This window comes from Orbicella faveolata, unplaced genomic scaffold (assembly GCF_042242905.1).
Source record: "Orbicella faveolata isolate gen_17 unplaced genomic scaffold, um_ofav_v1 contig_13, whole genome shotgun sequence".
Classification (NCBI taxonomy): Eukaryota; Metazoa; Cnidaria; class Anthozoa; order Scleractinia; family Merulinidae; genus Orbicella; species Orbicella faveolata.
Genome location: NW_028301540.1, coordinates 27158461 through 27174192, shown reverse-complemented (window position 1 = coordinate 27174192; position 15732 = coordinate 27158461). Strand labels below are relative to the sequence as shown.

At 39.3% G+C, this 15732-nt stretch overlaps 1 protein-coding gene and 1 long non-coding RNA gene across 2 annotated transcripts; both read left to right on the top strand.

Annotated features, from left to right (window-relative positions):
- The first annotated feature begins 5735 nt into the window (after window positions 1-5735).
- On the top strand, window positions 5736-9118 carry LOC149115844 (uncharacterized). The gene has a single exon (XM_089285232.1). The coding sequence runs from the start codon at window positions 7989-7991 to the stop codon at window positions 8913-8915; it is 927 nt and encodes a 308-aa protein (XP_089141358.1). The 5' UTR covers window positions 5736-7988; the 3' UTR covers window positions 8916-9118.
- Window positions 9119-11810: 2692 nt separating this feature from the next.
- Window positions 11811-15323, top strand: LOC149115843 (uncharacterized). The gene is made up of 2 exons (XR_016206141.1): window positions 11811-12300; window positions 13940-15323. It is a non-coding gene; the product is annotated as an uncharacterized LOC149115843 (long non-coding RNA).
- Window positions 15324-15732: the final 409 nt, after the last annotated feature.

Genomic DNA, 15732 nt, shown 5'->3' with positions numbered 1-15732 from the left:
GTCTAAATTATTTGCCTTAATTGCTGAAGAACTTTACCAATGATATTAGCAAACTCGAATGCCGTGTTTTCGATTCGGAAAAATAGATCTCAGTTTGCCAAGTCAGTAATTGGTTAAATCGTTTAGCGATGACATCAACTGAAATATTTTCAAGCGATGCAAAAACTTAATAATAATGATGATATGACAAATCCTGGTTATAGTATAGCTTTAAGATGGTTGTCTTTTACGTTACTTTTTAGAGAAGTAAGCATTAATTTAATGAATTACTAACTTTTTACCTTTTAGCAGAAAGGGTGTGAAAATTTCGAAACACAATTCTATTTTGTCAACTGTTAGCATCTCGAAGCCTCTGTTTTAATTGTAACTTACTTTAAGTCAAATGTGGGTTGGTGGAAGTGGCTTTGCAGTAAAGCAACTTAAAATGATTATCCTTTTCGAGTCAATTTTATTACCTTTATTGCTTAACTTTGGGGAATATCTGCATTTTAAAACTACTGACTAGTCAACCTCCACTATTGAAGTACATTCTTATCCGAGCACTTCTTCAGTATTTGAAAAACTACTTTCGTATCTGCTGTCAGTTTATTATCACATCAAGATTTGGCCTGACCTAGTATGCTTAATGCATTTATGCACAAACCCACAAGAAAAAGTACTTCGTCTTTCTTACCTTGAGGACTGACACTCGAAACGTCAGTTTTAAACCTAAAATGACAGTATGTTTACTCAATGATACCGAAGTTAATAGCAACGTCAGGGATTTCTACCTTAAGAAACTTTGCATCTGTCGCTAATTTGATATGCTAGTATTGCCAGCATATTTGTAATACAAGCTTCATGGGAACAAGCGACAAAAGTCGGCTGTACAACGGCCACAGGTTGAATAAGGTTCCTTGTACGAAAACACTTATGAGGACAGAAAGGGAGAGGTGGGGTTGGTGGGGTGGGGGGGGGGGGAGGTTACTTTATACTTAAATCTCTTGGAAATAAAAATATATTTAGCTGAAGTGTCACGTTGTGTTTGCGTCTAGTAGAGTGTATCAGCTTTAAGCACTCGTAAGAATAGGAACTTCATCAGGGTGTTGCTTTAAATCGATGTACGAAATTGGAATGCGTTGACTACTTTAAAAATGCATTTATCCCAGCTTGAAAATTAGTGGAGTGGGCTGTTTTCGTGCCAGATTGAATCCTTATTTTTCCGGATAGTAACTAGTTTAAAAGGAGTGCAAGAATTAAACGCAAGTTTTGGTTTTATGGTTATAAAAATCTCAATAATTGATATTTAACTCCTGGGTAACGCCGCAAATTGCTAGCCCAAAAGAAATTACCAAACGTCTACTTGTTTCGGAATTACGTCAAAGCTAGAAAGTGCCTGACAACATCAGAAGAAAACCACAGCCATCAAAGAATAAGGGCCAAAATATTTTGGTGGGAAGTGCATCACAAAAATCAGTAGAGACTAAAATTCATAGCAATGTAGCTATTGACTTTGAACCTTTTAAGAAATCGGGTACAAATAACGGTCAGGTTGCCCAACTTTTACAGACTTGTCATTGGCCATTTCGGGTATTATATTTTTTTCTTGGTCCAGGCCACTCTAGAATTTGTGCAAGGTAATACAAAATGAAATTAGTTTTCCCTCGCAGAAATTAATTCGGGTGTTAACACTAAACTCGAGTTGCGAATGGTCATTGTTCGATTTGATTACGCAGTCCGTGAAGTTCACGTTTCTAACACCTCGCATAAATTTGTCCCTCGCTCGATAATCCCTAGTCTAGAGATGAGAGGAATTTATCAACAAGCAAAAACACCAGTTCTAAGCGATATTACACGCCTGGCGCCGTAGAACGTTTTCTTAGAACAAGATACGAACTTTCCTTCACGAGACCGCCCAAGGAACCTTTGGTCTTCAATACCTGACCTTTCTGCAACATTCCAGCAATTCGCGCTCCTCTAACACTAATCGACATTTGTAGTTTGGGACTGTAGAAACAAGCGCTGAAGGAAAGCATTCGGCATGCCCTGTGGAGTAGACATATGTTTCCACAAAGCAAGTTGTAAGCTGAGCGACATGGAAGGAAACGTAATGGAGCTCAGTTACGTTATTTTGAGCTATTTTTACCGCGTCCAGAATTTCCTTGAAATTGAAGGAAAACTGAAAATAGTAATTTACTAAGATGGACAAACACCAAGGGGATAATAAACCATAAAGGAACAAAGATGGTTAAGGATGGAGAAGATTGACACGGGTTACAAACGACGAACTTGATAACTTTAGGCTAAGCTTTTCAGGATATGCAAAACATGACGTAGCAGCTCCTTTAAGCCAACAGGTTGTCATGGTATCAAGAGTGGCGGTATTTGCGAGGAATAAGTGTTGAACGAGGATGGTTCAAGCACGAGGGTAACGTGAGGCTGATCTAAAATTTTGTTTCTAACAGACCTCTATCCTGAAGAAATCAAACTGCGCAACATGTTTCAGGGCAAAGACTTCGCCGCGAATACCGACTCTACATGTAAGAAGTGTTTCTAGTAAATTTTCCTCGATTTTTTTAAAGTTCTATCTGGACAATTCTGCTCGATATAATTGTGACGACGCAAATATCGTATCCCATTTTCACTCTTAGATTTTTCCACGAATTGAATCTCAGCAAGTCATAGTGTTTGGCCAACACAACTTTTTGCGGAGACAACTGTCATGGAAACCGAATTTAAGAATTTTAACGAAAGCTGTAACACTTGAGAATTGCGAAATTCAGTGTGTATTGCTAAGCACTGGAGATTTAGTGGCAGTTTTAAATGATTACTCGAAGGTATGAAACCTTCCAGGGCAGGAAACGTTGATTCAACTGGTGACTATCAGTAAGGTATATTCGTGTTATCATGAAGAAGTCTTTGGTCCCATGGCCCGCCTGGGGGACTGAAAGAAACTAAACCTGATAAAAGTCAGTCAGGCCGTACCTGACTAAATGTTGGATAAAATCAAGTGTATTCTATACTGACAGTCGGCCTCTCCGGATTAATTCTCTACAGCTTGCAGGCTAGATCCAAGATTCGTTATCTTTGTACTGTCCGTCATCTTATGTGGTCTTCGTTATTGCTGTTTAAGAGGAACACGGTGCTGAACATTTGTTTCAAGCTGTATAGATGCTATGCACAAATTTTGCTCGTTTCCTGAAACTTACATAATAGCCAACCAAAAATATACTCGACCAATGCTTTCCTTACTTTACTATACTCCGTTTTCCCTTATTATCGACCTTTGTCATTTCCACGCTCTTCAAAACTTCCTAAGTAGCTAATAAGTACAGTGCAATACAATAACTTTATTTATATAGTGAGTATATAGAAAGCTCTGTATCGCTTTACAGTCATGAAAGTAAAACTAAATATAATAATTTAAACTAAATTAAGTATAAATTCTAAGATAGAAATAATTATCGATAAGCAATTCTGAAAAGATGAGTTTTAAACGCGAGTTAAACACGGCGACCGATGGACTTCACTTAGTTTCAAGAGGCAGATCATTCCATAGTTCGGGGGCGGTAACTGAGAAGGCTCTGTCTCCTGAAGTTTTTAGACGTACCTTAGGAACGTCCAAACGCTTCCAAACTTCCAAACGATCTTTCCGTGAAACTCTAGTCCAAGTAATATTAAAAAAAAAAACACTTTTGGAATTCATTCACACCAACTACACGTAAGAAGTTAGGAATACAACCCTTTCCTGGTAGAATCAGATTCAGAATTGGATGTAAAATCTGCAAAATTTCTGGGTGGCAAAAGGACTAGTGAGCTATACATTCGGTGGAAAATTTTGAGTTTTGAACCCGCGTCGCACAATAAGTATTCAATACATCGTGCTCAAATTACTTGGGAAAGGTGACCTTGCTATACCCTTTCAATATTCAGAACCGAGATTTTTGTAGCTTATACCGGAACGAGGCAGATATTGTAAACAATTATTTCCCTATGTGGTACACAAGTTTATGAACCCATTGTAAACACTGTGTTATAAAGGGGAAAATTGTGAGCCATATCACAACTCAGGAAAGGAATAACTTGCAAACTGTATGAGGTGAATTAAGATCTGATGTAATCAACTTCACCTTTTAAGGGACATGAAATCCCCCGGATTTTAATGAAGAGAAGCGTAAAAATTTAGCTCGTTTTCCAGCCGCTGTTCGAAAAAGGAGCCCGCGGGGAGGAAGGTGGACCAGTCAAGAGAGACCTACAGAAATCGAGCTTACGCGAAGTTCCCCTAGTTGGAGAGAAAAAAGCTTGTCACTCCCGAGCTGGCGGCAGAGAGGAAAGAGCAAAGAGGAATACCCGCAACAACTTTACACGAGGCGCAATTTATCTGCCAGAACTGCAGTCGTTCCTTGTGAATTAAAAATCGGGCTATGTAGACACGGCAAACGCTGCATGTAACCAACTAATCCATGAAGCTTATCCGACAGATGCCTTCTTCTACCTGCTGAGGCCAGTAACATTTTACGGCTTCCACAATGATCCCTTATCAATCGATTTCCCAAGTCATTGCAAAAATAGAAACCGTGAGAAGAAAGTCAAGTGCCTTGCCTATATATTGACTTTATCATAGGTCTTCAAAGAAGTTAAAGGTCGTTTAGACCCATGAGTACAAACCGGTTTACACTTATGTAATTACAAGTAATAGTTATTGTGAAACGAAACGCGTATTTTGGTCTGGTTTGGTTATAGAGTAATTCTGAATACTGGACATGGGTTTTGCAATTTCTCTTCTTTATGATGGGGGATTCATTCAACTTATGAATTGTGCTCTAAATAATCTTATTATTAGACACAGCGTGTTCTTTTGGAAAATTTGCGAACCTGATTAACAGTTCCCCCATTGTTGTCTATTCTCTCGCTGATAGCACACGAACGCGCGCGCGATTTTAAGTGTCCACTAAAACAATTAGACTACTCGGCCCAGTTGCGCCATTCATAGAAAACGTGCGCACCTAGTCTTAATGTTAAAGAGCTGGAACATGCGGTTATTTCCCGTTCCTACCGCCAGTTCATGTTTTCCAGTGATTAGTACGCACGTATTGTTGCCTGAGTGGTGCCACCGTCATATTGTAAACTTGTGTAAGTAAATGTACTAACTTAATTTTTTTAAACCATGTTGGCCTTATCTCAGCCTAACTTTTCGTAATCCTTACAAAAGTGCCAGTATTGCAAGCTCTTTTTGTGGCGGAGGGGACAACAGAAGTGTAGTTATACGCTTCTCAAAATCCGTCTCGATACTTTCCAATTAGTGTAGTTTATCTATCTACACTTCTCTACAGTACAGCTCTTTGGAAATTTGTTTGTTTTCCTTTCGTTTTAAACCTTGTTTGAGATTTCGCTCGATTTTCAGATGAGTGTGAACTCGTTGTATTAGTGCAGTAATGACTATTAGTTCTTAAATATACTTATTTTCATAGAGTTGTGGAAACATGGAACTCCCTTACAAGTGTAAATTCTTTTAAAGCTTTAGTCAAAAAGTTCTTTATGGATTACTATATTCTTTTAATGTTTTTCTTGTCCTAATATGTAGTATTTAATGTTTATTACTACCATATGTAGATTTGCATCATTTTTCATTTTAGTACCATTGATGATCTGCTTTAATATGGGGTCTTTGCTTCTTTTGCATTTCATCCTTTGGCTTCTGTTTTTGTATGCCATAAATTGTAATAAATAAATAACCTATTATTCTTAATCCACTATTGTTCTATCACGAATGCCGTTCTCTTATTGGCTACGCTACTCACTATCTATTCTGTTGTAGATAATGAGTAGGCCTAGCATTGTACGGTTGTTAACAAAATGGCAGCCGCTTCCTTGCGTGTCTGGAGAGGACTTTGATAATTACTAGTCGACTAGTAGATTTACACTAAAACATTTTTAGGTTATTAAAGATGATTTCCAGTCCGTATTGCGCAGTCTCAGCACCCTAATGTTTATAAACATTATAAATCTCACTCGATGGAATGTGAATCGTTGTCACATACCTTATCTCTGAGGCCTTTCAAATTCTTTTTCTAACAGCTTCATTGATTTTTACAGCTGCGAAGTTGTTTCATCAAGTGATATAAGAAAGCTTCGACCCCTTCGCAGCCGTAATGGCGGTTGTTTTGAAACTCTGAATTTATTTCATGCATGTAAGTAGTTGCGAAATGTTCACATTTTGTGATGTCTTACATGGCAGAAAACAAAAAACGCAAACAAACAAGAGTGCGCAGTACGGACTGGAAATCATCTTTAACTCTCCATTTCTATGCGCGCATGGAAACCTCGACATCATAGTCTAATCGCTAAATGGACTAAAATAGTGAGGCCAGGCTGCTTAAGTGACAGCGACTTTAGGGACCGTTCATTTTTTATGAGGGAGGGGGAGCTGGTGGGATTTGGGAAGCACCATTTAAAAATCGCATGACCCCCCTCAGCTTACCAATTTTTTCACATGGGCCCCCCTTATAGCGGTCATTTTTTGGGATGACCCCCCCCCAAAAAAAAAGAAATTGAAAAACAATATTTAGATTTCAACTTTTTTTAATATTTCTCTTTTATCCCCCTACTTCAAGTTATTGTGCTCACTATGAAGACAACATTTACAATCTCTATACTACAGAGAGCTGTTGTTTAAAAAACAAATCAAAAGAAAGAGAAGTCAATTTCGGATCCCTAGTTATGGCTCGCCCTGAGCGTGTCATTGGCTTCTTCCTCATCTGAATCGATGAATGCAAGAATGACGTCACTTGAGTCATCTTCTCCCCCAGAGTCAATGGCATCACTGTCATACTCATCATTGTCACTTTCATCCGTTTCACTGCTGTCAGCACTTGCCCTGTTGTCATTTTGTGTCAATGTCCTGGCATTTCTCAGTGTTGGTTGGCCAGCTCTGAGAGGACTCTTCTGCTGCAAGCATGAATGTCTTACATTTGCCTTTACTTTCTCACTCTTGCTGCTTTTCAAATGCTGTTTCAGCCCGTGGTGGTTCAAGTACTTGTTTAGTTCTGGAACACGTGGCTTTTTAAGCTTGGTTAGATCTTCGCACAACTCAGTCCAAGGATAATCCTCATATGATTTATCTTTTGCGTCCCCACTTAACTTTGCCTTTTCTTCTGCTCTCTTTTCCCTTTTAAATTCCAGCACTTCAAGATGCCGAAGATAATCCACCACAAACTTTGATTTGACAATAAACTTATCTGCAAATAGAGCAACGCTCTCTGGGCCAGATAAAACCAGCCTGCCACTTCCATGCCCTTTCTTCGCTTGGATCCTTGGCTGCCAGTCATCTGGATCACGCCCTTCTTTTGGGGTCTTCTGGTGGAGAGGTAGTGGTATTCCGGTAGGCAGGAATGGTCAGGAACTGGTTTAGGCTATCTTTCTATGGGTGGTCCAGTCCATTCACAACAAAAAGAACAAATTTCTCCTTCCTTTTCTTGACAGGACAACTTTAGAAACTCCCTGTAGTTCTCCCCCTCATAGGGCTCATTCATAAACTTCTCAATCTTACGGAAGTAACAGTGGCCTGGAACAGAGTCTTTCCTTGCTCCTGCATTGTGATACTGAACCAAGTACAAAGTGTTGTGAAAAAACTGGAAATCTGTTGATGTGTTGTGTGAAACACATTATTACATTTAATTTACAGATGTATTGATTTGGAAGGTTTTTACCTCTACTCTAGTGATAGGCATGTATAAATGTTGCCCTGTGCAGGTAAAACAAAAAGCTATGAGTGTTCTCAAATCTTGCAAATAGTGGATTACTTTTTATAAATTTTAGCATACTTGTTGTGGTTTAAATTTATCTATGGTTTAAAATTTCTTAATTTTCAATGTCTTAAGTTCATTGTCATAATTCAGAACAAAGAGAAATGAAAATCCAATTGGTTTGAAAATTTTAGCCAAAACTAGATTTAAACCACAACATACCCATGAAGGGCTTTTCCAATCGGGAAAAGAGCGCATTACTACATGAGCATCATGGAAGAGGCTCATTCCAAAATGCGCAATAATGGCGAAAGCGACGAGTCGCTTCAGAAAAGGTTTACAGCTGAACGATCCAGGCAGTTTGACATCTTACAAGCAAAAGAAACAATCTTTCTAAGTGCGGATGGCTGTTCAGAAAGGGCGAGTGAGTTTTCCATGCCAGGGTACCAGTTGAAGCCCAGTGATGGAAGAAAACTGAACTTCTCCATCAAACAGCACAGAGCAATGGTGGAAAAGTTGAATGTCATATTGAAAGATGTAAAGGAACACAATTCCACACTCTTTCAGTCCAATGGGCTTGCTTTAAAGCAGGGCGAAGAATTTGCCCACAGTTTTAATGTAAAACAGATCAAATGTATAGAAGCTAACTTGACGAAGGTCACGCAGAACATGGAAGCACTAGAAAATAAGAAGAGCAATTATAACAGCATATTCAAGGGCATACTCAAACAGCACATCAACAAAAGGAGAAGGAAAAAAGAAAACCGCAGAAAGTCAAATGAAAGAAAGAGGAAGCGGACTGAAAACAACATCCAACGAGTTTATGGAATCTGTGTTGGAAACCCGCTAGGAAATGATTTTCCACAATGCCTTGTGTACCCTCCTAGAATGGCCGTCCCGGAAGAGTGTATTAAAGTTGAGGATGTTGCCACATCGTTATTTAGAAGAGATGGGCCATACATTGCACAGATCTTGGAAGGGAATTATTTCACCAATGCTGCAAGAAGCAGAATCACCACAAACCTTGGGCAGGAAGTCAGAGATTATGTTTACACCTTCATGTACCCTGAAGAGTACACTCTGACGGAAAGCATTGCTGCTTCTTGCAGCATTGGTGGAAGAGACTCCCACAGCAGCACAAGCGGTTACGAAGAATTCGACGACAGCGAAGATGAAGATGAGTGCCAGTGAAAGTTGCATTCGAAAATAACAGTGTTAAATACTTCTTTTCAGTAGCTACAAATGCTTTTTGTCGCCAAGTGTTTTTTTAAAGCAGAAGGAAAGTTTGTAATAAATTTGTATCCTGCCTTCTATGTTTATTCTATAGCAATTTTTTTGATATTCAAACATTATGCCATTTTAAAGTTTTACTAAAATATTTCACATGACCCCCCCCTTTTTCCCTTATTTTTTGGGATGGCCCCCCCTCGAAAGCCATTTTTTTTTGCATGGCCTCCCCCAAATCCCACCAGCCCCCCCTACCTTATAAAACATGAACGGTCCCTTACCTCCTCTTATCGTAGTAAAGCTAGTTGGTGTTCTGCGGTTGTTTTAGCTAAACATTCACTTAATGACACAAACCTTATACAAAGAAAAAGGCGTGTCTCGTTATTAAGCCCACCGAGCTTTCTGCGAGTTTTGCGTAGCAGCCGCTAAAAGTAGGGAAAGAAGACAAGACTACGGGCGTGAGCGCGAGAAAAGAGCGGGATCACGTCCTAAATCTCCTCCTTCTTTCCCTTGTTACCCCTGCTACTTAGGGCCTCTTCGTATGAGCCCGGTAACCGGGCTGGCTCGGTTATCGGGACGAATTTTGTTGCCTCTTCATATGGGAAATTTCATCCCGGTCAATCGGGATGAAATTCAAGAAACAAAACCATGCCTTCTCATGTGAACACTTTGAAATTTTTACAAAGGAAATTGGAATAAGGCGAGATCTCGGTAACCAGCCAGCCCGGATTTAGCTCTTTGAGGCAAAGTCGTAACAGTACCGGCGCAAAAGGCGGGGAAGGGGGTGTATCAGGGAGGGATCCCGTTACTGAAAAATATCTTTCGTCATTTCTCCCATTCTTATATTGGAGCCAAAAGAGCCCTTTAACAATGTTCCCGGCCAGGGATTAAAACTGGAAAGGTCTATCCGGAGACGAGCACACTAGCCATGAGGCCACCGCGCCTCCCACAATCGGTTCCCTAAAAAGGGCTAGAACTTGGTCGGGCCATCGCTTTTCTCAATTCAGTAATATAATGTTAATTGATCGCAAGCCCCACTCCGCCACTGCAGGTATTCGCCATGAAATTAATTTAAAAAACTCACATTATGATTTAAAATGAAGACAACAGCACTTTAAACAAATGCCCCGGTTTATTTAAAATTGGGATAGGGGTGAGGATTGTTAATGGGGTGTGTGGGGGGGAGGAAGTATTAAATTAAAAAACTAAAAAACATGCCTGGATCCAACTTGTCATAACATAAACAAAAAAAATCTACTTAAGAAATGTTCCCAGCTTTCAGTGTTCATAGATCGTAACGCTTCACCACCATAGCCCTGTCGGACATACTGGGTAAATACTTTAGAATACCATTCAACCTGGGAACGAGATTGTATACCATTTTGACTCAAATGGTACCCCTTCTCAGGCCCCAACCCCACCCGCTCGCATGCGAATTTATCCTACCAGAGGTTAGCCCAGATGTAGCCTGCGTCCTGCGAACAGGCTCTCAGCGAGGGCGGAATGCACTCCCTCGTCACCAGACCGCTCTCGGCTGGCCCCGTTCGCCCTCGACTACTTAACAAGGCGAAGCCGAATGGGCTATTTACCCGTGGCCCTTGAGGGCGAAGGGTCTAATTGCTTTAGTATCATCCAACTAGTCAGACAGAAAAGGTAATACTAAAGTTAGCAAATGCAAGTTGAAGAAATATTTATTTGGGAATAAAACGAAAGAAAGCGTCACGCTCGATGGCGCCAATTTCGCTACTCGATGACTATTACTAATAGTCCCCTAGTAGCGTAGCCAATCAAAATGCAGGATTTGCATTAGTCCACTAGTTGGGTGATACTAAACTCGGCTAGCTCGCAAACCCCACCGGGAGCCTGTTTGCAAGCTATTGTAGAAAAGCTTGATGCATCGTTGGGCCACAATAATATTCCCAGGCAATAAGAAATGTTGGCACATAAAGAACAGTACTCATATGCCAAAGGAGAGAAATTCATTATATCTGAAAAAACGCCAATATTTGCAGCCCTTGTATGACGTGCTGGAAATATTACTTTCCAGGTTGGTCCATAAATATACTAAATGGTAAGAGCAAATGACAAAGTCTACTTTGTGAACACTCTTCTGATGTCTTGTTGTTTGTCATATTTTCTCAGTGTTTTAGGCTCGATAGTGACTTTTTATTGCCGAGCCGTTCAGAATAGACAGAGTAGACTCTGGGCACGTTCCATTCAACCAAAAATTTCGGTTTGAATTACCGAAATTTTCGTATGCGGAATGGAGCGGTATTTTCCACCAGGCTGGACCGATCTCGCTTTGTTCCCACTTGGCAACATTTCCCGCCAATATTTACTCGACAAAATGCTGAAGAATGATGAAGTGGCTGTCGTATGTGCAGTAAGCTGCTTGATGCGAAGAAATTTAACATGCATTCGCGACTATTTTAAGTTAACTCTTCCGAGATATTTACCTGACCGACTCAAGAATTATGTTCGTAAAATAATAAACTTGCGAACTTTTCTTGCGGGAGATTATGCAAACTTAGCAAATGCCCACGGGAAATTCGGAGCGACCAGTCCATAATTCTCCAGAAAAGCAGATCCCAAGGCTTTTGTGGAGGATAGGCAATCAATAAAAGGCTCGAACTGTGGCAGATCGTTTTGCATCCAGTGTAGTATCGACTCGCCGCCATCTTGTAGCTTTCAGACACGACGAGAGGAACTGGGGCATATTCATACCGGGTAGAAATGTCAAATGGGACAGAAAATTTCCGGAATTTCCAAATTTCCTGAAAAAAGGACAACCTCAAGAAGTTGACCGAAATTTTCGAAATGATCTTCCGGAAATTTTCTGTTCCATTTGATTTTGAACCGGAATTTTCGGACGTTTCGGTCGAATGGAACGCGCCCCTAAATTTTCGAAAACTTTTCCCGGAAGTTTTACCGTTCTATTCAATTATTTCGGACCGGAAATCTCGGAATTTTTGGTCGAATGGAAAACGCCCTTAGTGAACGCGGGTCACAGCACGTTCAATGCATGTGCGCGAGGTTACCAAGCGTCGGGGGAGTACAACCCAACTACCGGTAATTGCAGGGAATTGGAGCATTTTTAACGCGCGTCCTTCAGTGTGTCTGAAAAAAAAAAAGCAATATTTCTGTGCGAGTGGCCTGTCCTTTCTTCGATTCAGGAAGGTTTACTCAGCATTTCGAGGAAGCCACGTAATTTTTCAGAATATCGCCTGGTTTTACACCAGTGATGGGTCGCATTGCAAAGTGCATGTACATTTCGAGGAGTTTGTATCACACAGCCGTTTCCAAACCTTGGCCGCAGAGCTTCAGAACGGAATTTCAAAGATTTTCACAGGTGAGGTATAATTTTTGAAACGCTCAGTCGATTAAAAGCGCATTTAGGGGTGTAAAAGAGTGTAGTATACGTATTACACTGCATAGTCTAGTTTGTTCGTTCCTGACAAGTTACGTTATGTAAGCCATTTTAAGTCATTCTTCATGGGGCTTGTGGTGAGAAATATTTCGCTTAGAGGAAAGTTTTGTTGCTAAATTTTGAAGAGAATTGGATAAATCAAGAAAGTGAATGAAAAGATAGAAAAGAGTTTGCCTTACGGTAGCCTGCTTTTAAGCCATCACATGGATTTGCACGTTGGCCGCTGGTGTTACGCAATACGTTCAGGTTTTGTGCTATTTGTGGGGTAAGCTTATTCAATGTAAAGATTCTGATGAAAGTTTGGCTTAGGCAAAGAATCAAGCAGAACGTATTTTGGTACTTTGCATGAAGATTTTCCTTTATTTTAATAACAGAAACTTATAGTTTTTTCGTTTCTTGCTGTCGTGCATTGTGTTTTACATGTGGGTATTGTAATACCAGGCGTAGTAAATCGATAAAAATCGATATCGGAAATGAATCGACTTAATCGACATCAATCGATAGCAATCGCTGATTACTATCGATTGATATCGGCAATTGATAACAGTCAATAACTCAGAAAAATTTTTTATCGATTGCTATTGATTGGCAAAAATCGATAACAGTCAATAACAATCAATAGTACCTGTCTTTCAGAATGTCGATTGTTATTGTTTTAAAAAATAATGATTGACAATAACCACCCGACTATTCAAAGATGGCTTTGTTAGTGATTTGAATCAACAAAAGATCAATTTTACGGTGAATGTAGCTAGAAATACGATCAATGAGGACTCTTCTACTCCTTGTGCTTCACACGGCTAGGACTAACCAGTGTAAACTGACTTGCCTGGAAACTGTCATGACAATTAGCAGTAGAATAGTAAACTGATAATATAATGGCATATTTTGCAAATATTCTCAGACATTTTCAAAAATATTTGGAGATGTATCAAGAACACTGCAGCCTGCCTAAGTAAACAATCAATGTGTAGACAAGACCTAAAATTTTATATTTTTTTGGTGTATCATTAACACGTATTCCATGATTAAGATGATTTCTGCTGAACATTCAAGCAATAATGGCAAAAATAAAGTTACCAAAACACCCTCATAGCATGGCAATATTTTTAATACCATCAATAAGAACTTATCTAGACTTAAGCTCTCAAGTTGACCCCGCGAGAGAAAATTGAATTTGAAGTCACCCATATTTTAATGAAAACAGACATTTCACATCAGTTCAGTATACAATAATGTTCGCTTTAAGCCCTCTTACAAGGTTTGACGCTAATTTTCTCAAGAATGCTTGAGAATTTGATTGCGGGGTCACTTACAGAAATGAATTAAAGTGAGATGTTTCAAGTAGCATTCAAAACGTTACCGTGCTGTGAGCAGTTTTTTAGTAAATAATTTTTGCACTTATTGCTCGAACGTTTTTAGCAGAATCCGACTTAATTGCTTCCTGTTATTTGGAATAATGCATATTATTTTATTCCAAATTGCATTTGAAGTCATGTGACTAGTATAGTTTAAATTCATTTCTTTCGGTATTTATGGACAGACCACCTTTCTTTTGCAGTCTGTGGAGAAACCTGTTGTCTATAGCTTTACACCAAAAGGACCGTCTGATGGATTACTACACAGAGGAGCCTTTGGACTTTACTTTGCAGGAATTTTCATCTCTTTGTATGGTGTATACCTCATGATGAACGACAAGACAAAGAAATGTTCACATTGATTTTTCATTGACATCCTTGTCAATGTATGGTGGTGTTGCATTTCGCTGATAGTTATTTGTCATGTGTTGCTTCAAGTGTAGAGAAAAGGTTCTTCTTTCCAGAAATTATTCTGAATGCTTGCAAGTCAGATATCATCTAAGTCCAAGGAGTGCCACACTGTTTCTCCAAACTGTGTAACATGGTTGTTTTAGTTTGCTGTGGGACAAGCTGTTATGCCGTCGTGGAGAAATTTTACACGTTTAATGCTACCACTTGGGGATAATTAGGAATTTTGCTCACGACTTTCACCAACAACCTGCAAGTGACACTACTTGGAACGCATCTGTACAAGTACCACTATTATGACAGTAGATGAAACATTTCTTGCTGTAGGAATAGTAAGCAAATATCATACTGTCGAAACTTGCCTTCATGCACGTGTTCAATTTCTTCTGAGGTTACCATTGTGATAGGAACCATACAAGTAATAAGTATGATTGAGTAGTTTGTTTCTCTTCACAACCAAGTCACTTTCTATCAAAGTATTGCATTCTTTGCTCAGAAATCTACTGCTAAATTATGAAATGGATACATCAGATGAGTTCACAACATCTTTTATTACTTTGAGGAAACTAACAATAGCAGTTATTTTTTCTGATGTAGGCCAGGTGTTCCTCAAATTGAAGGAAGCCTTAAAACAATCTTAAGTAATAATAAACTGGAAATAAACATGAATGGTTGCGACTTGGAAATATTAAGAAAGGTTATTATGAAGTAAAAAATACAGCCAAATTGGCCAAACTTTTTTACTTTTACCACCTGACGTATTTCCTTTGACACTTCAACTCATTCTTGTGGTGTAAGGTTTGGCAAAGGTGTGTTTTTGTGTGGATGTTTGTGGGGGCAATGTTAAAACAATTTTGAAATTTTCAAGCTGCTTAATGCATGTTGTTCGTAAGAATTTTTCTGTGGTGATACTGTATGCATCTTCGCGAATTGTTTTGGAGTTGAACAGTGGATGTGGAAGAATTATAAAATGAAGACTTGTTCATTGGAATATATTAATTCATGAATCCAGGAGTTTGCCCACTTTAACGTAGAGAATGTCAGGTTGGCTGGTGAGGTAGGTAATTTATTAATGGTGTATTCCACTTACCAGGGTGAAATATAATTATTTATTATTATTCTGTTGTAACACTGGAATGTATATTATTATGAACAATAAAAAAATCATTTTATTTACAATCAAGCTTGTGTCTCATTAACATCCTTGGGTGGTCTACAAACATTGAACAATTAGAACATATGGTTTCTGCCATGTCTCCATGCATTTTACTAACTTTCAGCCTGCAAGCAGGCTTATGTTTGGGAAGCACAACCAGATTGCTTTGCACTTGGATTCGCTCCTCTCTGCTTGCACATGACTCAAAAGTGAGCTTGCTAGTTGGCTAAACTTACATAGACTGATTTGGCTAACATTTTGCCACAGTATTATAGTGACCAAAAAGGGGCTTAAGGGCCCATTAACTGATTCATGCAGGTGCTCGCGCGCATTGCTAAGGAGGTGAAATTTCACTTTCGGTTCCTTACGTCAGCCTGAGTGCGGGAAATAAAAACAACTCAAAAACTTGCAAATTCGCTTACATTTAAGATG